The following is a 26,621-nucleotide window of genomic DNA, read 5'->3' as shown; positions in this document are numbered from 1 at the left end:
GGACCCAGTAACCTCACTTCAGGGTATTTATCTGAAGAAACCCAAAACACTACTTCGTGGGCACGTGTGCATTTATATGTTCATTACAGCATTATTTACAATAACCAAGATATGGAGGCACCTGGGTGTCCACCAATGGATGAATGGATAAAGAAGAGGTGGTACATATATACAATGGAATATTACTCAGCCACAAAAAAGAATGAAATCTCATCATCTATAACAATATGGATTGACCCAGAGGGTATTGTCCTGAGTGAAGCATGTCAGACAGAGAAAGGCAGATGCAATGTGATTTTGCTTATATGTGGAATTTAAAGAACAAAATAAACAAACAAATCAGAAGCAAACTCATAGATACGTAGAACGTTTTGATGGTCGCCAGATGGGAGGGAGGTTGGGAGAGCGGGTGAAAAAAGGGAAAGGGATTAAGAAATACAACTTGGTTGTTACACAGTAGTCATGGGGATGTAGGGTGTAGCATAAGGAATATAGGCAATAATACTGTAATAACTTTGTATGTAGTCAGATGGGTACGAGATTTGTTGGGGTGATAGATGACAGGTGGCTGAGGGGACAGGGTGAAAAACTTGAAGGGATTAAGAAGTACAAATTGGTAGTTACAAAATAGTCATGAGGATATAAAGTAAAGCACAAGGAATATAGTCAATGATGTGGCAATAACTATGCATAGTGCCAGGTGGGTACTAGACTTGTCAGGGGGGTCACTTCTTAAATTATATAGATGTCTAACCATTACGCTGTATCCCTGTAATTAATATAAAATAATATTGAATGTCAGCTATAATTGAAAAATTATAAAGCGGGGAAGGTGAAGGGCAATAAGTAGTCCAAACTTCCAGGTATAAAACAAATATGTCATGGGGATATAACATACAGCATGGGGAATATAGTCAGTAATATTGTGACAGCGTGGTACAGTGTCAGATGGTTGCTGGACTTATCATGGTGATCACTTCTTTAGGTACATAAATGTTGAATAACTATGGTGTACCCCTGAAACTAATATAATGTTGTATGTTAGCTACATTTTTAATAAACATCTGTTTTTAAAAAGAAGTAAGAATATGAAAGTCATCTTCTTACCTAACCCCAACTATATTTACAAGAAGTCAAGGTCAAAAGCTCAGTTGCGGAACAACCAAAAGAACCTGTGTTCTCTTCCCCCCAAATCCCTCCCTAATGTTTAAAGGAGAATATTTTAAAATTAATTAATAAGTGCCTTGAAAAAGAATAGCCAGAATACTATGGAAATTTGGAAAAAGGAGACCTGCTTCAAGTCTGGGGAGGGGTGATAGAGGAATACATGAGGAAGAGGTGGCCGCAAGTTCATCATAATGCAAAGCCTCGGCTATTTCCTGGGCCAATGATCAGTTTAACTGCACTTGTTTCCCCTCATGTTCTGACCAGGGAACAATAATCTCGTAAGTGCCATTTCTCCCTAGAGTGTGATCTAGTCGCACAGACACTCTGAGCAGGACCGGGTATCCTCAAGGTCACAGAGCCTGTTCTCCAAGGCATTATGAAGAGTCACCTCAGAACTGTACTCTCAAACCATGGAGAGTATGAAGCCTCAGGAACCAGGAGTCCCAGGCCCCTTAAGCAAGTGGGCTACAGGCCCCCAACTTCAACTAGGGTAGGACACCTTTGTTTTTACCTGTTTGAAGAAAGTATTCCTTTGTCTCATAACTGTCTGAAAAACACTTTCCTAGAGTGTATCTTCATCTGAACATTGGCACACATCACAAGGTGTATAACTGATATTTAAAGCAGGACTTTTGAAAAAGGCCTGCCCTCCAAAGGCTTATCCAAGAGTTCATGGTAATACCACCCATCCTATGACAAAGATGCAAAGATAGATTTTTTTTTTAATGAGACGGTCTACCCTCACTTGGTCTATATTCCACCACTGAGGGTCAGGAAAGCACGGAGAAGACAGTGAGAGAATGTGGAGAGTCAGAGAGAGAAGCAAGCTCCTTCTCGTGGAGAACAGACTCAGGAAAGGTGGGTGAGGTACACAGGCATCTCCAACTCTGACCCAGTGTATAAGCCATACGTTCTCTTGAAAAAGTGGCTAGGTTTTTCTCAGGCTCCACTTCTAAAATGCATGATGGGGTGGGCTGTGCTATGTTTTTACGCCCTATAAACCTCGTAAAGTTCATTCCTCTTCTGTATGAGCCCTTTATCGCATAAAGAGTGTGTGTGAAATACTGTTCTCCAGAGAGAAGCCATCTCATTGCAAATTGCTTTGCTAATCAAATTAGCTGATAAACTAGAGCACTAGCTACTACATTAAAACTGACCTTTGGATTATAGAAAAATGAAATCAGTGGGGACATCTTGTCCATGCAAAAAGAATATATTCTGTGAAGTAGACGTTTTGACTTGAGCTAAAACAATTGGTCTTTACAAACACTCCCCCCACCCCCCGCAGTTTTCAGCACCCTTGATCTTCTGAACAGCTTTCGCTCAGCCTTCCAGATGTTAAAACTCTAGGCATTTGTCACAGAAGCACTTGTGCAGGTACTGCTGGCTGATTTAGCTAAGCACAAGCATATCTTATAGAGGTTTGACTAATTATTGCTCTGAAAGAGAATGATGCTTCCCATCTCAGAGCAATTTACAAAGATTACACATCCAACCCCACACTCGGAAAAAATGTCTCCCTTTTGTTAATCTTTCACAGAATAAATGATGGTGCTGGAAGTTTAGAGAATAACCAGTAATCTATCTCGGGCTACATTGATGAAAAGTGTTGTCATCTGAAGAAAAACTAGCTCAGTTCCATGAATTACTTTATTAGCCATTAGCCCACAGGCCACATGATTCAGGCTTAGGAGAAAATAACAGCCCTAAAGCCCACGCAGCTGAAAAATCCTACTCTTAATTTATAAATTCCCTTAAGAAGAACAGAGTCTCCATTCTTGATTATGACCCAATAAATAACCTACCTACCCAAAGTCAAAGACATTTGCACTGGCAGCGTGTGCGGAGGGGCTTCCACAGGTGAGCTGGACTGTCTCTTATGACAGCTTTTGAGCAGAGAGGAAGTACACAATTTAAAGCTTAAAAATCTAAGGTAGCCCAAAAAGAGGGCTCACGGCATTCAGTTTCCTTTTCCTTTTCCTATCTGTGTTTGTTTTGCTATTTCAGTCCTTATTTCTTTAATAACAACAACCTTTGACTTTAGTCAGTACCCTGGTTGGACGACGTTACAACCAACAAGTACCTGTAAGCCATGCCCGTCTCTGCCCTGGTGGTTTCTTGCAATGAAATTCCGTGGACACGTAAAAACTTCTCCAGATATTTCCGTTCTGCCACTCCGCTGGGCCTAGCAGGCCAGCAGGCTGCCTGAGGCGGAGGCTTGGTCACTGCTATGTGCCGTCTACATTTCAGAGCTGATTCACTGGATTTGGGCAGACCCAGCTTGGAGCTGGGGATGTCTGCACAGGCAGGTTTATACAGATGCATGTTTCAAAAACCCAGGGAAGCAAAGCTAATTTCACCGTCCTCAGCTCTAAGACTGGCTGTAGCTTGCTATGATTAACTTGAGTTATCTGGCTTTGGTGTGTCCCTAAAAGGGATCAGGTTGTTTTCCTTAGATGTCCCCTGTGGTGTTTGTATGCGAGCAGGCTCCTGAGTCCCTGGCAGAGCTGCTGGCTGCATGTCTCTGCTGAAGAATGTGCAAAAAGAAGCCTGACAAAGGCCAATCATTTTTCTCGTCCATTTAAAGTTCACAAAGTCCAACTTAAGCAACTATGTATTGGCTCTGGGAAAAAAATATGTGCACTCTTTCCCATGTCTTTCTATTTAGGTAAAGGGAAATATTTGGGTGGGATATGGGCCAAATGTTCTGTTCTCATAAGGATCATCGGCTTTGAGGCTGATTCATGACTGTGTAATGAGATCTCTCCGAATGATCAAATATTTATCATCAAAGAATTTATTTTACTAGTGACATGATTCACTTGGGCATAAGGTCCATTAACCTTTTTCCTCTTCAGATGTTGCTGTCAAATGATAGGAAATATCAATGAGGTGGTTGTGAAAAGCAAAGGGTCCACACCAACAGGCCCAACTGATTTTTGGCAAAGGTGCAAGAGCAATTCAATAGGAAGACAGACTTTTCTACAAGTGGTGCCGGAGCAGCTGGACGTCTATAAGCAAAAACAAATGAACTCTGGATTTACACCTCATGCTTATACAAAAATTAACTCAAAATAGATCACATGCTTCAGTGTAAAACTATAAAACTCCTAAGTAAAAACTTAAGAGAAAGTCTTCAGGACCTCGGGCTAAGTGGAGAGTTCTTAGACTTGAAACCAAAAACATACTCCATAAAAGGAAAAAAATGTATAAACTGGATCTCAAAAACATTCAAAACTTTTGCTCTGTGAAAGACCCTATAAAGAGGATGAAAAAACAAATCACAGACTGAGAGAAAATATTTGCAAACCACATATCCAACAAAATAGTTAAAACTAGAACATATAAAGAACTCTCAAAACTCAATAATAAAAACAAACAATCCAATTAACAAATAGACAAAAGACATGAGCAAATATGTCACTCAAGAGGATATACAGATGGCAAATAAGCACATGTAAAGAAATTCATCATCATTAGCCATTAGGGAAATGCAAATTAAATCCACCACGAGATACCTATCAGAATAGCTAAAATAAACATGGCAATAACACCAAATGCTGACAAGGATTAGAGAAACTGGATCATTCATAAAGTGCTGCTGGGAATGTAAAAAATTACTGCCACTCCCCCCCAAAATACGGCAGTCCTTCTAAAACTAAACACACCAAACTTACCACATGACATAGTAATTGTACTCTTGGGTATCTACCCCCAAGAAATGAAAACTATGTTCATAGAAAACCTGTACACAAATGTTCATAGGTGGTCAATTTGGAATAGCCAAGGAAGAACCAGAGGTGAACTGGGAAAGCAGAAATGAAAAATGAGACATGAGCCCTATTTGATGCCTCACAGTCTTTGTCTGCCCTCTGGATATGGAGCCAGGTCCAGGAGAGGAGTGAGGGAAGAGAAAGCCAGTATTTGTCTGACACTGAAGTTTCTTTTCATAACGTTCTCAAAGTTGATCACTGTCGCAAAAGGTCCCAGCTTGCAGGTGGGGAGTAGAAAGTGTATTTATGAGGGAATTATTTGCACTTCTGGCTGGCAATGCAAATGATCAGTTTGAAACTAAACACGTAAGACTGTAAGAAATGCCTCTGAGCAGCTGGGGGTGTTGGGGGGGGCAGCTAATGTCTGCCTTGCAGTCTTTCTGTGTCTCAGGAATGACAATTATCACATAGTGTTCAGAATCTGTAAGTTTTGTGCAATGCAAGTGTCCACAGAATGTGGGGAAAAGTGACAAGGAGATCTGATGAGAGAAGGGCTTCCAGCCACATTTTGCTGAGGGGACACAAGAGGCCCTGGGACTCAGAAGTCACAAATAGAAGCTCACCAAGCTCTGGGTGGTGAGCAGGCTTTACGTACACCTTTTCAGTGTTCATAACTGTGTCACCTTGGGCAGGTCTTGACCTTTCTGTCCCCTTCATTTCTTTATTGGCTCAGGCTTAGGTAATCTCGGATTCTTTTAGGTCTAGTGTTCCATGAATCTCAAAAGGGACTTGAGCTAGATGTTCTTTAGAGGTAAGGACCCTTCCTGTGTTGACTGGTGAAACGTGGATTCAATAAATACTAGCTAGTTCTCTAAGATACCAGGCCTCAGAGATTGCTGCTATTATTCTTAGAACATGCCAATCACATTTATAGCCTAGTTTTCAATGTTTCTTGGCTAGAGAAGAGACTTATTGAAAGCACTGTGTCATGGATTTATGGACACATGACAGTCATCTAAAAATTATCTTGGCCTACCATTGAAAACTGAGGCGTGAGCTGGTGAGGCTTGAAGACTGGGACTGTTTTTCCACAGCTGGGGTGAAGGAGTGCTGGTTCTGCCTAAATGAGTTTGGACAAGGGACACCAGACCACAGATCAGAGCCTGTCTTCCTATTCCAATTATTTATGGGAACATCGCCCCCTTGTTCTTGTTTAGGTGTCTGCTTGCTGGCACTCTGCAGGTGATGCTATGACAGGTGAGCAGTCACCTGACTGATACATCTGTCCCCACCCCCTTGGGAACCATCAGAGGGGTCTCTCCTCTTGTCATTGCCACCTTTGCCAGAACTGCCTCGGGGTCTAGCTGTACATGCTGACACTGCAGTTAAATGCATGTGTGTCGTATCAACACAACACAGTAAAGAAAATATCACCTTTCCCCTTGAGGAGCTCACAGTGGAGGGGAGAAGAGAGACCCATAAAGGTTACAAAGCTGTGCACTATGAGTTACGATGGGGGCAAGCAGTAAAATGATGCTGAAACCCAGTCTTAGGGGTGGAGCTGAGGAAGTAACATCAGCAGTAAAGGAAAGAGGAGCAAGGAGTAGAGGGAGTTTTTTCAGAAGTTTGCAATCAAGCAACAAGCCTAATCTGGAAAATCTGTCTTCTTGTCATTCATTGGCCCTATTCTGGCTAAACCGTTTCACTTCCTTTTAGACCAAAATTTCTCTATAAATAGAATAAAACAGTAACATCAGGACAGGGAGGGGACACATGTACAGTGTGAGGGATTACAGCATGGGACTCATGGAGAGCCCCCATCAAGACAGCCCCAGATCCCGAAGGCAGTACCCCGCCTCAGTCTCAGTCTTCTTTTATCTCTTTTCCTTATCTCTGTTGCTGGTATATTATATACTCTTGCACTGTAACATAAAAAACCCTCCCCAATGTGTCATTGTCATATTTCTAATACATATATATTATAGCCTTGCTTTAGAAAGAATAAAGCACACTTAACAGTGAACAGATCTACTGGTCTCTTCCTTGGCCTGTCAAGGGATTGTGGGCAGGGATGGCCCTTATGTCACTGGCATTCTGCATACGTCCCACACTGACTCACATCCTTAACCAGAAAGCATCTTTGAGTACAGTTTTGGCATTTGCAGCAAAAGCCCCCTCACTGCTTTGAGTGTGACCCTCTGCTGTTTCTTGAAAAGATGCCAAAATGTGGCCTTTTGCATAAAGCTAATGTAAAGGAAATGGCCAGTGGGACCCCAATGTGTGAAAGTGCACTCTATGGCCAGAATTGCCTTGAAAGATGGCTGTGGGGGACACAGAGTGCCTTGGAGAAGAGGTAAGTGAGGAGGAAGGAAGGTGGGAGATGCAGCCTCGGTCCTATTACAGAGGCTTTATTTTTAAGTATGTTGGGCCATCGAAGCTTTCAGCTCAGGATAGCATTGTGGTTACGTGCTATTGAGTCATCATTGAAGTAAAGCTTCCAGAATGCTGAGAACACGTTTCCCCCTTATCCCAGTCTGCATTGGCCTGGCTTAGGAGCATTCTGTTGGAATGGGGGTGGGATATGACGGAAAGAGCATGGGCTGTGAAATGAGGAGGACTTGAGTTCAAATTCTACCCCGACAGCACACTAGTGGAATGGCGGTGGGTACTTTCTGAGCCCCAATTTCTTCCTCTGGAAAATACACCTCACCATATTACCTCAGGTTGTTGTGAAGATAAAAGGAAATATGGTATTTGATGCACCTGACACAGAAAAAATAGCCCAATAAATGGTGGTTATTGTTCCAATATCTGCTGCATGGCACAACTCCAAGCACGGGCATGACATTGTTGTCTGTGGGGATGATGGCCCCTAGTGTAGCAGGCACAGCAGGCATGGCGGTATGTGGCAGACCTTGACAGACTTAGCAAGCAACAATTTTTAGGGCGCTTCAATGTTATAGGTTGCATGTCTGCAAAATGGATGGGATGGCTTTAGATACAACGTTCTCCTTTCTAAAGAGAAGTGAAGGATTATTTGGATAAAGTTGATTTGTTCATTATGTGGCAAGAAATCCCTCCATCACTCCTTAAGCATCTACTCAGAAAGCAGATTTGAAAGTTGCAAAGAACCCCACACGTCCACGGTCACTGCTCCACGTGCTCTGCCATGGGTCTCACCCACTTCTGCCACATGTTATTCTACTGGGGACTGGAACTTGTCAGAGACAAGGCTGGGAGGCTGGGACACAGAGTGGCCTCAGGTAAAGTAAGTCTCAGCTACAACAGCAAGGCCTAAAAATGTATAGTTTCAGTTTTGTGATGAATGCACTGCTGAGGTCTTGTTGGGATCTTTCCATCTGAACCAATCTATTCATCATTTTCTAGACATTTACGATTAATCTAAAACATCTAGAATTCTAACTAGAGCTGTAATGAATCTTAGAAATCAGTTACTTAATTCTGTTGCTTTACAAATAAGGAAGAAAACATCTAGGTAAATTGGCAACGTTAACAGTTACTGTAGAAACCGGAATAAAGTACAAACTTCCAGGAGTGGGGGCTTAGAGGTTAGACAGACAGGGGTTTGAATCCTTGCCTAACAATATACTACTGGGTGATATGAGTACTCTGAGTTTTCAGTTTCTTCCTCAGAAAAAAATGGGGAAAACAATGCCACCTTTACATAGTTATATAAGCTAACGTCAGTTTGTGTATTTTAAATCCCCAAATATACCACACTTCCACTTGAAATATATAATATTTTTAAATGTATACTAATTGTGAATGTTTAATCGCTGACTAAAGTTCCAAGACAATATGATTGAAAAAGTATTTCTGCCGGGAAAGACAAAATCATGCTGCTTACTTTGTGATAGAATATTCTTTTCAGCTGGGAAGACTATAAAATCTAGAGTACAAGTGTCCCATCAACATTTTGAGAAATTGTGTTCTACATGGTTTGCTTTTCTAACATCTCTAAGGATTATTCCAAGATAAACTTCAACTTGACGCAATTTCAGCACTTGGCATTTTCCCAAACAGATTCAAATGTTAGTTCAAATAAAGTAATAATGGAAATTTTTTAGAGGTCACCTTTTTAGCAGGCTTGCTCGATGGAACACAACCAAGAATAAACAAATGAACAAATAAGATATCACAAGGCCCATGTTTCAAACATCCAGGTAGAGTACCTCAATTCATAAACCATTTAGTCATCATTCAAGCAAGGCGGATTTTCTTGTTTCTCATTCTTCAGCAGAGTAAAGACAGCAACCTAGATGAAATGGACTATTAGAGGCAGGCCTACCGACAGCAGCAAGGAAAATTTACAGCAAGGTGAGGACACAGAAAGAGTAATGAAGGGGGGAAAATACAGAAGCCAAACTTTAAAAAAAAAATTGCAAAACAAGACCTCTAAATTCCAAGGTGAATAGTTCTATATGCCTTAATAGTCCCCAAGGACATTTTAACATAGCACAGTAGTTGACATTTAGTAAGATAAACTAGAGTTGTCAAGTTGTTTCTTCAAGTTTAAAAAGTTAACATAAAACCTTGACACTTAAATTAGAAAGTTTCAGGGGTAAATATTGCTTGAGTGACAGTTTTCAATCTCTAATAATGTCAGGTGAACAAGGCCTAATTGTGAATATTTTCTGCATTTAGAAATATTATCTTGCCCATGTCACCATTTTCCCATTACTAGGAGCTTGGTGGTTTAGCTGAGTCTAGCCTAAGAAAACTCCAACTTTGACCTTGAGCTACAGACAACACATTTCTTCCCTTGCCCCTCGCCTACCTGCCTCCTTGCTGGCTCACATTCCCACAAACCTCTGCACATTCTTGTAAAACTCCAGTTCAAATGGTGCCTTCCGTGTGCATTTTTTCCTGACACTTCTCTTCCTTGTCGCCCCTGGTCCTGGCAGAACTAATTCCTCCTTTATCTCTATTAGCATAGAACTTTATTCGTATTTCTAATATTACACCAATAAAACTATCATAGTCTTGTCTTCCCTGAAAAAAACTTCAAGATTATTCACGGCAAAATCTGTCTTACATATTCCAATATCTCCAGAACTAAAACATAATAGATGATTACACGTCTTGAATGAATTTATGTTAAATTTTCTAGTGTGACCCAGAAAGTCTTTCTATATTACATATATGATAACAAAAAAGTGTCCTTGAATTCTGAATATTGACTTTATTGGAAATTCATTTAACTGAAAATACTTTACAAACACATTTAAACGTAATACTTCTTGGCCTTTTTTTTGGATAAATGGCCATCTGGAACCTAAAACACTGTAAACAGATTTAAGCATTTAATATTTTGTTCGACAAGCAACTGGTGTTTGGGTAGTCACGTCATTCAAATTACTGAGCTTGGACAGAAAGACCTCATCTTCCCAATGCTACTTGCGGAACTGTTTATGCATACTCTCACCTCCTGAGTCTCGGGGGTAATTAAATAATTCAACAGCCCTTTGGGACAGCTTGTTTCCTACTTAATGTTCACTGCTGTAATCAAATTAAATACAAAGATTAAGCTATCAAATGCACCTTGGGCTTTCATGTTTTTAAGTGAAGTATTTCAAATGGGAGCTATTGTAATAAAAAGGTCTCTTGAATACAAACCCATATTTTCTTAACCAATTTTTCCTCCAACTCCTCACCATTTCACACAAAAAATGTGCATATGTCTGGTGTCAGGATAGTGAGCCAGAGAAGGAGTAGCCAGAACACCGTTAATGATACACAGTTTTATTTAACGCTATTACATTCAAAACGATGCTGTATCCACCGCTGGGAACACAGTGACTGCCGTCTCTGTCTTCAAGAATCCTGTAGGTGAATCACAGAGACGCCTGTGTAATGATGATATTGTTTGAATGAGCTTACTGTCATTTTAAGAAGCTCCTCTTAAAAACGCACGCCTGGCCAGTTCTGAAATAACACTGAATTCGTGAGCTCTCTTGGCTCTCAACAAGCACTGTCTGGCCTTTGAGTCCCTGTGCCTGATCCTGCCTCATGAGCTGTCTATCAGCCTGTGTCTGTGATGCCAGAGCCGGTGGCTGTTTCCATGGGGAAGAATGACCGGGGGCCCTACAGCAACTCCATCTTACAACCAAATGGAGGCGGAATAAAACATGAGCTGCAGGGAGGCTCCAGGCTCAGCCATACCTAAGTGATTCTTCGGGCAATTAAAAACAAACAAACAAAAAAACTCTGAGAGGTTCAAAACAAGAGCTGAGCGCTGACGGATTGACATAAGCAAGGCTGTGTTCCAAGTCCCTGCCAAGCTAACATCAGATCACTCTCTGCAGGTTTCTGATGGTCCATCAGCCTTCTCAGTGAAACAGTAAAGTGAGTTCCAAGCTGAGAATCCAAAAGATATTGACCCACCATGTGGCTAAGGCCAGATTAGTGGGTCAGGCTTTGAAAGAGAATAACATTAAAGGTAAAGGAATGCCTTGGCCTCTCTCTGTTTCAGAAAACAGCCAGACTCTACCTCAGCACCTCCTTTACTCTGCTCGGGCCACAGCTCTGCAGCACAGACTGGTCAGCTGTTCACAGGCCTATTTTTCCCTCTTCCTAGGCACAAATTTGGACTACAATTCCCAGTCTCCCTAGCAGTTGTGTGGTCATGTGACTGAATTCCAGCCACTATCACTACTGCCCACAGGTGCCACTTGCAGGCCTGGCCTATAAAGCACCCTCCACACGATCCTCCACAGTCTTTTCTCCTGTCTGCTGGATCCATGTCAATATTCAGCTGCTGTCCACCTTAGAAAACAAAAGTTGAAGATGACAAAACTTTCATCAGCCTGGATCCCACCTCACTGGAACTTCCTACCTTTGACTGGATTTAAATGAGCAGAAAATAAACAGTCTTGTGTCAAGTCACTGAGGTTTCAGGACTTAGGTAACCTAGGGTTACCTTTAATAAAATCAATGGAATTTATTTTGTAAAGGGCATTTACTTACAGCCTAACCATAATAAGCATTCGGGAGCCCTCCCTGGATTGGGAACCAGAACCAGGAATCTTATCTGGAGTGCAGTTTAATTTCCTGATGACTGAAGAAATATTTAGCAAGTTTATTTTTGCAATTAGGTTGCAATGTGTGTACCAATGTACACAAAACCTCCAATTTCTCTTGCCTCGGAAAGGAGATTTTTCTCCAAAACTGGAAGACTGACACCTGTGACATTTCTCATAGCTAGGGAGGCTATTGGGAAAAGGAAGTATTGTCTCAACTATCATCTCCAGAGAAATGTGAGCAAGTGCTCCTCAGAACTACGCTGTTTCCCCTTCCACAGAGCAAACTCACATAATACAACTGTGAAAACCTCTGGCAGGACATTAGCACATGCCATTTAGTGACCACAAGCTAAAGTCAGAAAAGCTGGGACAGCTTTTGCTGTGGGATCTTTGCATCCATCCTCTCAGAGCTCATCTGAGAGAGAGAGGGCCAAAGACTCTTAACACCTAAGATCTGAAATTGTGCTAAATTCATCTAATAGAGGATGCTTCTTGGGGTCTCCAGGGCCTCTGTTCTTACATAACTCTCTTGATGGTAACAACTTCCATGGGAGAGAAGCCTAAAGAAATATTGAAATTCCCAGTCCACTCTATCACACAGCCCTTTGCTCTCCATCGAAGTGACTTCTACCACCCCCAGGTCTGACTGCTCCCCAGCATTCCTTGGACCTTTGCTAGATACCAGCAGGGCAAAATGCAAGGATCTAAAATGGGGAAAGAAATGACTCCCACAGGCCACTTAAACTGTGATGGAAAGTGAAAGGTGAAATTACTGAAGTGACATCTCATTAGAATCTACAATCAACCCAAGCTAAGGGAGGAAGTATTCTGTGGGGCTAACAGGTGACATCTACGCCCAACTATCCAGGTTCATGTACTGTTTCTATCACTTACTTGAGTATGACCTTGGGAAGGATCTTTTCTAAGGTTCCGTTTCCTCCCATGAAGTAGAAATTATAAAAATAACTACACCATGGATGGTTGCAAAAGATGAAAATGAAAAATCTAAAGAGAGTACCAGGTATCTATAACATAATATTTTCAATACACAGTTGCTGACATTAGGGAAAAAAAGGCAGATGTCATAGTCTTTGCAATACACCCAAGAAAACATGTCCAGGGTCTGGGAAACATTCCCAGGGTCTGGGAAAGGAGTGTGGCTGTATCCATTCCCGTGTTCACTAGAAAACCAGATTAGTGGTAACCATGCTCTAGACTAAATTTGAGCCAATATCTCTGGAGAGAAGGTGACAAAAATATTATAATAGCAAACACATACATAGCACTTGTAGCATACTGAGGATTTTCGTATATACTATTGGATCTAATCTTTAAAATCCTAGAAGATAGAGACTGCAGATGCTTGATTTTCCACCACATAGATGAAGAAATTGAGGATCACAGATGGCCATGATTTGCTCAAATCCACACAGTAGCCAGCAACCGGGCCAGATTTTAAACCCAGGCCTCTCTGTTCTAGAGACAATGGATGTATCCTCTCCACATGGAGAGAGGACATGTCAGACATACATTTGATCCTTATTAATCAGAAATAATTTTAAATGAGGACATAAATCAACATCTTAGATGAAAGGGGTTCTAAGTAAAGAAAGGAGGGCAACAGTATGCCAAGACCATTCTCGTAGGGTTGGAGAATTTTTCCAGTCTTAGAGTGCTCATGGAAGGAATCCAGTGACAGAAAGAGTGTGGAGGTAAAATAATAGATGAAGGCTGATGGCACTCTAAAGGGGAATGGTAATAATAGTATGTGCTGAAAGGGCCTGTCTATGCTTTCAGCACTGTGCTAACAACTTCTATCCATATGTCATTTAACTCTCCCAACTCATGAATGTGTGATACTGCTATTCCCATTTCACAAGTAAGGAGACTGAAGTCCAAGGTCACATAGATAGTGACCAGTGGATAGTCCATGGTGGGAGGATTCAGATGTAGGTGTCCTGACATCAGAGCTTATATTAATCTGCCCCCAGTCTATGAAGTCCCAGAGGCAAGACATACACTGTCTCTTATTGGTGAACACCAGAAGTACACAAAAAGTGGAAAGGCAAATGTAAAAATTTAATAAACTAAAATGTCTTAAACACATCTCAGTTGTACTGAATGAAACTAAGCTCTATAACTAAAGCTAAATTTTAAAGTCACAGCATGATGTTGCCAGACTCCTGGAGAAGCACAATATTCAATTTTTAGGGACAAAACTAGAAAGGCTGACCTTGGACACAGGGTAGAAAGCCAAGGTTCAAAATGGCAACCTGGGAGATACTTGAGCCTATTCACAGAAAGGCAGCCCAGGGAATATTTTATCCTCTTAATGGGTAAATAAGAAAAAAATAATCAGTACTACACAGAAAGTGAATAAGCAGAGCCACCTCCTTGGTCACTAAAGGATGTGGAATGTAACAAGTCCATGGCGATGTTATATGAATTAAATGGAATGAACATCAAAAGTCCTGGGCAGATAGCATGAGGCCTTATAGGTACTTGATCATGTAAAGGAGATGAAATAAATAGTGCTTTGTGTACCTCATTCAGGATTTTTGTCAGATCTGAGTTCCACATCTACTAGTGAATATTTTCCTTTAAACTGACTCACTAATTTTAAAACTTAGCCTTGTCCTTTGCCATTATAGCTATGAATTCATAGGTGTAATGTATAAGTTATATATTTCTTCCTAATACTCATGAAAATAAGCATAAGACCATCAAGAGATTTAATGTCTACATGCCCCCCATATCCCAATATCATCTCAGGAACAACCAGTGTGCCATAATTTGGGAAACACTGAAAACATGTAAAGAACCCCAAATGAGGGGCCAGGAGACCTGAGGTCCAGGCCTCGCTGATTGGGTAGGCCACCTTCATCAGGCTGTTCTCCCATAGGAAAGCGGGAGATAAGAGCATGTGCTTTCTGTTGTGTGACGGCACCTAAGGTAATGAAGGTGAAAACATTTCATAAACAGGGACATTACACATTGAAGGTGTTTGCATAAGTGTTTCCTTCTATTAAGGAAAACTTTTTTTAAAAAATCAAACATAATTGGCAATGGTCAACCAATTACTAAAACAATATACTCTAAAACTCAAAGAGAATTTTCTACTGCCCCTGCACCTTCAAAATAATGCCTCAACTCGTTTGCTTTATCATGCAGAGATAACACACACACACAATCTCTATAATAAAGGTCAGTACTCAGGAAATCAATCTCTGCCCCTTTGGTCTGGATTATAACATTATTATACCATGGAGGCTCAGCTGGAAAGAGCCCAAGACATCATCATGACTGACTTCTCATTTTACAGATGACATACTGAGTTCTAGAGAACTTGAAACCCTTATTATGGTCACAGAGCAAAATGGGATTTGAATCGTGACTCCAAAACCCTCAAGCAATGCTCCTTCCACTACACAAGCCTGGCCCTTGAAAGGCAGAGGACATCAGGAGAAGAGAAGCCGAAGCTGCTGTGCTGTATATAATCCACTAACATTCAGTTAGGAAAGAACCCTATGGGCAGCTCTAAAGACTAAAACAGACACTGCCTTCAAGATGTCCATAGTCCTTCAGAAGGCACTGGACACACACAAACATGGCCCAACCAACAGGAATATAGAACTGGGAACTGCCTCAATTTTCCCAAAATATCCTGAAAAGCAGTTACAGGGATAAAGACGGAAGCAAGCCCCTATGTATTTGGCTCCTACTGTGGGGTGAGGATGCCTGCTCAGGGATGTCTACTTCAGCTGACCACCCTGGGGGCACAGCTGCACAGGGTAATGACGGCTTCATGGTCTTTAAGTAAAAACAAAACGAAACAAAACAAAACAAAACAAAACAAAACAAAACAAAAAACACCATAATCATCATAGAGACCAGTGCAACCCCACCCCCTCACCTATCCCCAGGGGTGCTGCTGGGATGCTGGGAACTTTCTGGAAACCTAATTCCTGTCTGATTGATGTTTACCCTCTCACTCCTCACCCAGTCTTTCAATAATCTAAGATTTGCACTTACTTTCAAAACAACAGAACAATAATCTAGGAAGCAATCTTTCTAATACGTGTCAAAATTATAGTAAACTACACAAAAATGGCCTCATATTCTAACACCTCTGGAAAGATGCTCCTACTTCAATGGAACTTCTCATAAATATTCTAAGGCTTATAACCTTAAAGAAAGCATGCCTGATTTAAAAAATATGTATCATCGTTTAGAAAAGGAAGAGCTTTCTCTTTAATAAGAAAATAATCTAATCAACAGTATTTTCTAAGAAAAAAGATTGGCTCAAAAATTTAGTTGTTCCATTATACCTCATTTCCATCACTCTATACTGTTTCCGGTACCATTTTACTGATGCCGCCCACTATGTTCTAGATCAGTAGAGGAGGGGAGAAGAGATGAGGACCCAGACTGGTTGAGTGTCCAATCTACACCAAACGTTTTACATCACTTCATGGAATCCTCACAGCAGTCTTCTGAGCTATTCTTACACCCATTGATGGAATCAGACCAGAGTCAATCCACTCCAGAAAGGGGAGGCATCCCTAATTTTGGTAGATCAAATTACAGTCTCCTGACAATAACAAGGGCATGGACCACGTGTCAGAACTATGCTTAGGGCTTTTATATAATAATACACCATGTGCCAGGCCCTAGTCCAGGTGCTTTACTTATTTCAGTCATTTAATTCTCATAATAACTCTACAGCACTGGTACTCTCATTACCCACCTTTAATAGCAGAAGAAACTAAGTCACACACTGGTTAGTGGCAGAACCAAGGCTTGAACCCAGCAGCCTGGCTCCAGGATCTGTGGCCCTAACCCCCAAGCCAACTGCCTGTCAAGCAAGGGGCCCGCCCAGCTGTAGGTGGTGCTGCTGGCATGTAGCTTGCAGACCACAGGACTCCAGAGATGTGTTCTTTATCACCAGTCTCCATCAACACTTCTCTTTGCCAAAGCTAACACTTGCGTTCGGAGCACTCACTCCTTTCTTTGTTATGACCTTTTGAATAGCATCTCTTATTTATGCATGTGTCTCATCTCCCCTAGGCTGTATCTATCTTGTGTCAGCTACAGGGCCTTGTAGAAAGAGGCTGCTCACACAATGCTTATTGGATGTTCATGCACAGACCTTAGGCTTGATTCTCAACATCAGCTCTCTCTGCATCACAAGCCACGTTGCTAAGCTCATGGGTCACCTGTTTCCCTGCTGACAGGAACTGAATGCACCAAAATTCACCTTGGAGAACTTCCGGTCCTCACATAGAACCACATGTGATCCTCTGGCAGCAAGTAGAAGTACATGGTTTCTAGGAAGCCAGGGAGTTTTGATAGCAAAGAGGAAATAGTAGAAATGAGGATCAGTGTAACTACTCTCTAGTTAGAAAAGAAACATTTTTTAAGATGGTAGAAATCACTATTGAAATAGTATAGCTAAAGGTTCATTCATGTGTGGATTTGTCCTACTAAATGTACCCAGTCATTTCAATCTAATATGTTCAGTCAGCTATGGTTTGGAATGTTAACACTGATAGTATTTAAAAACTCTTTGTATTCTATCCCCAAGTCACCTTTCCCCAAGAGGATGATGATGGTATGAATCTCTAAAAAGCCTCTGTAAGAACACAGAATGATCTCTCATAAATATTAATTGAGGACAGCTGTACCCTAAGCTGTGGTGTGCTAGGTGAAGTGCACATTTTTGCCAGATAAGTTAAGAGTCACCTCATCGTTAATTATTTTCATAAGCCTTAAATACAATATGTACAATGTGGGATCTCATCTCAACACTTATTTCAGTTTGAAAGCAAAGCACACTACTCTTTTCAAACCACTTGTACATTATTTCATTTAATTTTTGTAACAGTCCTTTATGATGCTTTTAGTTCTCTTTTGCAATAAAGGAAATTGAGATTCAGAAATTAACTTCAGAAAAGTTAGTTAACTTACCCAATAATTTAACAATAAAACTCAATGTTATAGATTCCACATAAATACTATGTAGTATAGAGAAAGCAATGAGACAGGCATTCTCAAATATTGCCAGTGGGAAGGTACACTGAGAAAATATTTCCAGAAAACAATTACATTAAGAATAAATATGGGTTTCCGGTCAAGATGGTGGAGTGGAGTAGGTAAACACTGTGCTTGCCTCCTCTCATGACCACATTAAAATTACAACTAAACTACAGAACAAGCATCATTCAGAATAAACTGAAGTCCAGCTGAACCAAAGCCCTACAACTAAGGATATACAGAAGAAACCACCTCAAGACTGGTAGGCAGGGAGGAGATGTGGAATGGGCTGATCCCACACCCATGTTTGACCATTAAAAACCTGGAGGGTTATCTCAGCTGCAGTGGCCCCCCAAGAGGAGTGAAGGGTCCCACCCCCACACCACGTTCCCCAGCCCAGGGTACCAGTGCCTGGGAGGGAAGTCCCCACAACTTCTGGCTGTTAAAACAAGAGGGTACTGTGGCTGAGTGAGCCAGAGGGTGGCTGTACTCCCAGGTGCTCCTCTTAAAGGGCCCACACATAGACTTTTTCACTGATGGATTCACTCACTCTGAGCTTCAGTGTTATGGCAGCAGCTCAAAAGGCTCCAGGGACATAAAGGGAGGAACTGAGTTGTCTGGCTTCAAAGCAAGGGCTAGAGGGGCAGCTTTCTCCCAGACAAAAGTGCTGGCAGAATCCATTGTTTTTCTGTTGAGCCCTCCCTGCTACCAGTGTGCAGGCACGGGCACCATCATATCTGAATCTCCATCAATGTGGCTAACACCATTCATTTGTCCTGAGACCCAGCTGCACCCAATTTTCAGGCACACCCAAGCCACTTCCAGTGGCTTTTCCATCCAAACAGCCTGTGTTGGCTCATGCTATAGACTTTTCTAAAACTCACAGGTCACAAAACCCAAACAAGCAGCATCTGGCTTTGGCGTATATCATACCTCTGGCTGAGCAGCCCCAAGTCTGGCACTAGTGGCAGCTGGCCTCGGTTTGCAGCTTGGTCTCTCAAGGCACCTTCAAGCCCTATGCAGTTGACAGCCATCTGTGGATGGGTTTGTGGCTCATCCTGGGAGGAGCACAGGATACAGCTGAACTTGGCTTGTGGCGGGGCCCCCTCCCAGGAGTTTCTGGAGTTGGTACTCCCAGTGATCAGCTTCAGACCAAGCCAGAGCATCACTTGGCCACCTCCGAGAAGAACACATGCAAAAAGCAGACTGGGCAGGCACCAAAAATCTGTTAAAGTAAACCCTGCTCTGTAGGGTCAGCCCCTGCACAGCGCCTCCACTGTAGTCACAGCCAGTCCTCACAACCAATAAGCCCAAAGGTCGATCCCTCTCACTGACATGCAAACAGCAACCAAGGCTCAACTACAACAGAAGGGCACATACAACCCACACAAAGGACACACCTGGAGCATCCAGCTCAGGTGACCAGGGAGATTGTGCCACTGAGGCCCATAGGACACCTACTACATAAGGTCACTCTACTAAGACGGGGAGACATAGCAGCTCTACTGATACATAGAAACAAACCCAGAGAGGTAGCCAAAATGGGGAGACAAAGAAACATGTCCCAAATGAAAGAACAGAACAAAGCCCCAGAAAAAGAACTAAACAAAATGGAGACAAGCAGGGTTCAAAACACTGGTTATAAGGATGTTCAGTGATTTCAGAGAGAACTTCAACAAAATGATAGGAAACATAAAAGTAGAGATAGAAAATATAAAAAAGAACCAGTCAGAAATAAAGAATACAGTAATTGAAATGAAGAATACATTAGAGGAAATCAACAGTAGATTAGATGAAGCAGAAAACTGAATCCACAATTTAGAAGATACGGTAGCAGAAAACACCCAATCAGAACAGCAAAAACAAAAAGAATCCAAAAAAATGAGGATATTTTAAGGGACCTCTGGGAAAACATCAAGCATACCGATGTTCACATCATAGGGATACCAGAAAGAAGAGAGAGCGCAAGGAATTGAAAACATATTTGAAGAAATTAATGACAGAAAATTTCCCTAACCTGGAGAAGGAAATATACACACAAGTGCAGAGAGTCCCAAACAAGAACCCAAAGAGGCCCACACCAAGACACACCATAATTATAATGCCAAAGTTTAAAGACAAAGAATCTTAAAAGCAGCAAGAGAAAAGCAGTTAGTTACCTACAAGGGAGCTCCCATAAGATCATCAGGTAATTTTTCAACAGAAAATTTGCAGGTCAAAAGGGATTGGCACAAAACATTTGAAGTGATGAGAAGCAAGAACCTACAACCAAGATTATTCTATCCAGCAAAGCTATCATTTAGAATTAAAGGACAGATAAAGAGCTTCTCATGAAATGGCTAAAGGAGTTAATCACCATCAAACTTGTATTACAGGGAATCTTTGAGGGAATTCTTTAGATGAAAAGAAAATAAAAAATATGAATAACAAAATGTCAATAACTACAGATCTATCAACAATTACTTTTAATGTAAGTGGATTAAATGCTCCAATCAAAAGATAGCGTGGCTCAATGGATTTTAAAAAGGCCCTTACATATGCTGCCTATAAGAGACTCATTTCAGATGGAAAGACACACATAGATGGAAAGTAAAGGGATGGCAGAATCCATTGTTTTTCTGTTGAGCCCTCCCTGCTACCAGTGTGCAGGCACGGGCACCATCATATCTGAATCTCCATCAATGTGGCTAACACCATTCATTTGTCCTGAGACCCAGCTGCACCCAACTTTCAGGCACACCCAAGCCACTTCCAGTGGCTTTTCCATCCAAACAGCCTGTGTTGGCTCATGCTATAGACTTTTCTAAAACTCACAGGTCACAAAACCCAAACAAGCAGCATCTGGCTTTGGCGTATATCATACCTCTGGCTGAGCAGCCCCAAGTCTGGCACTAGTGGCAGCTGGCCTCGGTTTGCAGCTTGGTCTCTCAAGGCACCTTCAAGCCCTGTGCAGTTGACAGCCATCTGTGGATGGGTTTGTGGCTCATCCTGGGAGGGGCACAGGATACAGCTGAACTTGGCTTGTGGCGGGGCCCCCTCCCAGGAGTTTCTGGAGTTGGTACTCCCAGTGATCAGCTTCAGACCAAGCCAGAGCATCACTTGGCCACCTCCGAGAAGAACACATGCAAAAAGCAGACTGGGCAGGCACCAAAAATCTGTTAAAGTAAACCCTGCTCTGTAGGGTCAACCCCTGCACAGCGCCTCCACTGTAGTCACAGCCAGTCCTCACAACCAATAAGCCCAAAGGTCGATCCCTCTCACTGACGTGCAAACAGCAACCAAGGCTCAACTACAACAGAAGAGCGCATACAACCCACACAGAGGACACACCTGGAGCACCCAGCTCAGGTGACCAGGGAGATTGTGTCACTGAGGCCCATAGGACACCTACTACATAAGGCCACTTTACTAAGATGGGGAGACATAGCAGCTCTACTGATACATAGAAACAAACCCAGAGAGGTAGCCAAAATGGGGAGACAAAGAAACATGTCCCAAATGAAAGAACAGAACAAAGCCCCAGAAAAAGAACTAAACAAAATGGAGACAAGCAGGGTTCAAAACACTGGTTATAAGGATGTTCAGTGATTTCAGAGAGAACTTCAACAAAATGATAGGAAACATAAAAGTAGAGATAGAAAATATAAAAAAGAACCAGTCAGAAATAAAGAATACAGTAATTGAAATGAAGAATACATTAGAGGAAATCAACAGTAGATTAGATGAAGCAGAAAACTGAATCCACAATTTAGAAGATAAGGTAGCAGAAAACACCCAATCAGAACAGCAAAAACAAAAAGAATCCAAAAAAATGAGGATATTTTAAGGGACCTCTGGGAAAACATCAAGCATACCGATGTTCACATCATAGGGATACCAGAAAGAAGAGAGAGCGCAAGGAATTGAAAACATATTTGAAGAAATTAATGACAGAAAACTTCCCTAACCTGGAGAAGGAAATAGACACACAAGTGCAGAGAGTTCCAAACAAGAACCCAAAGAGGCCCACACCAAGACACACCATAATTATAATGCCAAAGTTTAAAGACAAAGAATCTTAAAAGCAGCGAGAGAAAAGCAGTTAGTTACCTACAAGGGAGCTCCCATAAGATCATCAGGTAATTTTTCAACAGAAAATTTGCAGGTCAAAAGGGATTGGCACAAAACATTTGAAGTGATGAGAAGCAAGAACCTACAACCAAGATTATTCTATCCAGCAAAGCTATCATTTAGAATTAAAGGACAGATAAAGAGCTTCTCATGAAAAGGCTAAAGGAGTTAATCACCATCAAACTTGTATTACAGGGAATCTTCGAGGGAATTCTTTAGATGAAAATAAAATAAAAAAATATGAATAACAAAATGTCAATAACTACAGATCTATCAACAATTACTTTTAATGTAAGTGGATTAAATGTTCCAATCAAAAGATAGAGTGGCTCAACGGATTTTAAATTGCTGGACTTATCATGGTGATCAGTTCTTTAGGTATATAAATGTTGAATAACTATAATGTACACCTGAAACTTATATGATATTGTATGTTAGCTATATTTTAAAAAGAATAAATATTTATGTATGCATATATGTACATGTAATATTATATGTATGATATTCACCCTTTAATTCCACTTCCAGAAATAGAACCTAAGAAAATAACCAAAGATATGTTTTTTTATATCTCTATAAAGCTATTTATTATAACATTATTTATAATAATGTAAATAGTAAACAAAATAAGAAAAGCTAAGCAATAACATAGTCATAAGATGTAGTCCTTAGAAAGAAATAATAAACTAGACTGAAATAATATTTAGTGAAAAAAGGTTGAAAACAATATTTAGTATGACTCCAATTAAAAAGGCTGGGAAGAGCACAGCAAAATATTAGCAGTGGTTGCCTTTTCCTCTTCATATGTTTGTTTTTAAAGTTTTCTACCAAGTTCAGATGTTACTTTTGTAACCTTAAAAATAGTTGTTTAAAAACAACAAATAAATTTTTTAAAAATCATATCCAGTTACACAGGAACTAAAAGCCAATCCTTTGCCTCCAACTTCAGGACTCTGTCCCCTGTACCACCCTCCCTCACTGTGCAAAAGAATGAGCCATCATATAAAATATATCAGCCTTGCAGGATAATCAGACAACTCTGCAAAATGGCCAATAAATCAGTATGAAGCAAATTATATTAGATTGTTTAATATATAGTCCTATGTAGACACAGCCCCAGAAAGGGGGTCAGAACCACTTACCACAAGACCAGTGTGCATCTCTACTCTGCTTCCTGAAATTTTATTTGTGAAATATTCCAGGATGGCTGGACCCCTCTCTATTTCTAATGCTTTCTTCCAATCAGTTAATGATATCCTTTGTTTCAAATAAAGGTTATCATTGAATCTGGGTCGAAGGCGATCCTCAAATCCCTTATGAACTAGAATTAACCTGTTGTAAAATATTTTCATTCCATTCTCTCAGAAAAGAAATTGGAGTTAGAGAACTCTAGCAATTCCCTGTTGATGGCCATTAACCAACAACCCATAGAATTCTTGCCCATAGCAAATGTGTAAGGTCTTCAAGGACTCTTCAATCCATTTTATATCCTATCCTATATTTAAGGTTTCGGTTTCACAGATAGATATATTTGTTCATACTTTACATTCGTCATATTTATCTTCTACATACAGGTCTGTAATGGAGACATCACTCTTGGACCATGCTGTTAGAAGAAGGACAACTGGAAGTCCAGAAAAACTTTCTGTAACTTCTTCACAGTTAACATATATAAATGAAAGAAAAACAGGTGGCTTGGGGAATTGCATGTTCTATTGCCTTCTTCATAATTTGAAGGGACTGTACCAATCATCATTGTCACTGTTCTGAGCAACCTCAAGGACTCAACTGACCTAGGTAGTTCCATCTTTGGGGTGTAAAAAACAAAGGAGCTGGCAATGAGAAAAAAAAAAAAAAAAAAAAAAAAGCCTTTTTCTGAGATAGGCACACATAGAGCTCTACAGTAAATCTAATTTATAAATGGACTAAGTTCCAACTGCACACACTAGTCTACCGGAAACAATCATCTTGTAAAAATAAGGGGGAAGGAGACATTTTGAATCTTTGATAATGTAAGACATGACTTTCTCTGTTCTTTAGCACGTTCATTAAATAAGGGATTCACAAAGCTATTGCGAAGCAATGATTAATAACATGATCTCAAGATTACCAGGGAAACCATTAATTCTGATTACAGGACAAGTTGTTATTGCTTGGATAAAGCAGAAAAAGAGTAGTGGTTTGTTTTTTCCCAAAAGTTGCTGGCTAAACCTGGTTACCTTAATTAATATTACCCCTCTGACCTAATAAATGTTATTCCAATGTCAGATAATAGAGCAGGAATTTTATAGTCCTGTGTTAGACTCCTTTGAGGAAAGTTTCTGGCCTAGAGTAAGTTAAAAAATGTGTATGGAAGGAAACCATTATCAAGACTTTCTTTTGCTACTTAACTCTTTTTCCAGAAGCTCTTTAATGATAGCTTTAAGATATATAAATACGAAGTACATTCCCAACACTGACAGTTCATTCAAGTTTTCTTTGACACCATTCTTGGGTCCTTCCTCCATGTACACTAAATGTAGACATAACAGCTTACAAGAGCTTCAGACAAATCACTCTGCCCATAAATAGTAAATGTATTTCACAACACATTTCCAGAAACTTAAGTTCATTCTATCTTTTAAATGTTGATTTTTAAATAGTGACTTAGATTTGGAACTGTCTATTTTATTCCTGCCTTGGAAGGGGAAAAATGGAATTTGGGACATTTTTAAGTTTGTAGTCCAAGTTTTTAGTCTATAGGCATCAGTTAATTCAATTGCTAAATAAGTTTTCCTATAGTCTCCTTTGGGGATTAGAAATAGAAAAATGGGGGCATCTCAGAGTACACGGGGGTGCTTTGATAAATTTCAGGATTTCTATGCTACCACACAGTCTCTACAGAAGTTTTCCATACTGCAGCCATTTCATTGGAACCATTTTTCATTTTTAATGGATTTTTATTACCATTTAATGAAAATAGTTATTTTAGGCTTTATATTTACAATACTTGTCTTTGCAAAATTATCTTTAATTCCTAAGAGATTTTTTATAGCAATTATGGGAATAAGAATTCTTAAATTTCAGGACTCCAGACACTTTTACTCAGTACATTTTGCCTTATACCATTGAGATTTGTGAAATAATAATTCCTCCTCTGTATTATTTGAAGCCAAGACTGAGGGAGGGAGGGATGGATGGAGAGAGAGAGAGAGAGAGAGAGAGAGAGAGAGAGAGAGAGAGAGAGAGAGAGAGAGAGAGAATCTATAGAGATTTATGTTAGATGACCTCTTTAAAAAAAAGAAAGTGTCTTAGTCAAGGGGCTCAGACCACCTTATTAGGGGTCAATGTGCTCTACTCTGCACCCCCATTGCCAAACTAAGTTATTCAACAAGTTCACACTACCCAATCGCCCACTTTTCAAACAGGCAAACACATTTCCCTCCCTCATCCCCAAGTCCTCAAGGTAAAGGAAGTGCAGAAAGATTGCAGTCTTCTGGTTGTTGTTTGGAAGGGGGCATTTTCCTGCAATCTTTGAACGCCTCTGATTTTCACTTTAACACAAATCTTAATGCCATACTCCTTCTTCCTGTCAGCTCTTGAGTGTCTACTGCCTTCTTACAGCGGGGTGTTTCCTGAATAACAATCCATAACAATCCAGGGTGCATTAGTTGCCATTTTCAACAAGTTCCTGTACTTTGTGGTAACACACATTTTAAAGTCACTCACCTGAAAGGCAATTAGAGCCCTTAAGATCTCAAGCAGCGCGGGAAAAGAAATCAAAGCATTTACTGTGGGGAGCACTTTCAAATGGCGTTTCCTGAGGCCCGCAGAGCGGGAGGAGGCTTACCTGTGAGGCATGCCGGTGGTGCAGGCGGCGCTGCGCTCGCTGGACAGGTTGCAGAGTTTTAGGTACCAATTCATCTCCACTTCACGCAACAGCGCCAGTTGCCGCGCCCTGAGCTGGGTTTGCCCAGAGGGGCTGAGGCTGCTGTCTTTCCCATTTTCTGCATTTGCTGAGGCTTTCTTGGGAGATTTGTCTTTGCTCCCTACGGAAAGTCCAGATTGTTTCTTTAACTTGGGGGTGTTCCCTTCTGAGCCCTCATTCCCCACTGGCCGGGATGGGACTGACAGCATCCTGGAGGTTCCCGTCTGTCTTTCAGAGAAGACTCTAAGTCACTGTAATGAAAGTAATTTGAATTGATTTTTCCGCTTCTGCCTCCGTAGTCTGCCGTGCCCTCCCCCACCCCCGCCCCAATCCCCTTAACCTTATCCTGCCACAAAGCTGTAATTGAGCCGGGTCTGTGGCTGGGGATGAAAGGCTATCTCTAACTTTCCTGAGGTAGAGCTAAGGCGGCCACCACCCCGTGATATGTCGGAACATGGACATTCTAAAAACAACCCCCAACCACTTTGTAATACGAAAGTTTTGCAGTGCTATTTCTTCTGCAAAGTAAGGACCTCTGCTTCATTTCACAACGATAACTCTGAAACTTAGATCATTAGGATTTGATAAATTATATCTGAGCATCATGTTAGAGTCATTTAAAAAAAAGACGTCTAATGCCTCATTAGC

At 41.0% G+C, this 26,621-nt stretch overlaps 1 protein-coding gene across 2 annotated transcripts in view; it reads right to left on the bottom strand.

The window, feature by feature from the left end:
* Positions 1-26,236, bottom strand: part of KCNAB1 (potassium voltage-gated channel subfamily A regulatory beta subunit 1) — a 365,847-nt gene extending 339,611 nt beyond the window's left edge. The window contains exon 1 of one of the 2 annotated variants that reach the window (XM_019731967.2): positions 25,896-26,236. In XM_019731967.2, coding sequence (XP_019587526.1) covers positions 25,896-26,182 — 287 coding nt within the window. In that variant the 5' untranslated portion in view covers positions 26,183-26,236. Of the gene's footprint in view, positions 1-3,250; positions 3,558-25,895 lie in introns of those variants that run through there. The other variant, XM_019731968.2, reaches the window with a different exon arrangement.
* Between the last annotated feature and the right edge of the window lie 385 nt (positions 26,237-26,621).

Source organism: Rhinolophus sinicus, linkage group LG01, assembly GCF_036562045.2.
Source record: "Rhinolophus sinicus isolate RSC01 linkage group LG01, ASM3656204v1, whole genome shotgun sequence".
Classification (NCBI taxonomy): domain Eukaryota; kingdom Metazoa; phylum Chordata; class Mammalia; order Chiroptera; family Rhinolophidae; genus Rhinolophus; species Rhinolophus sinicus.
This window is presented reverse-complemented; position numbering and strand designations above follow the sequence as displayed.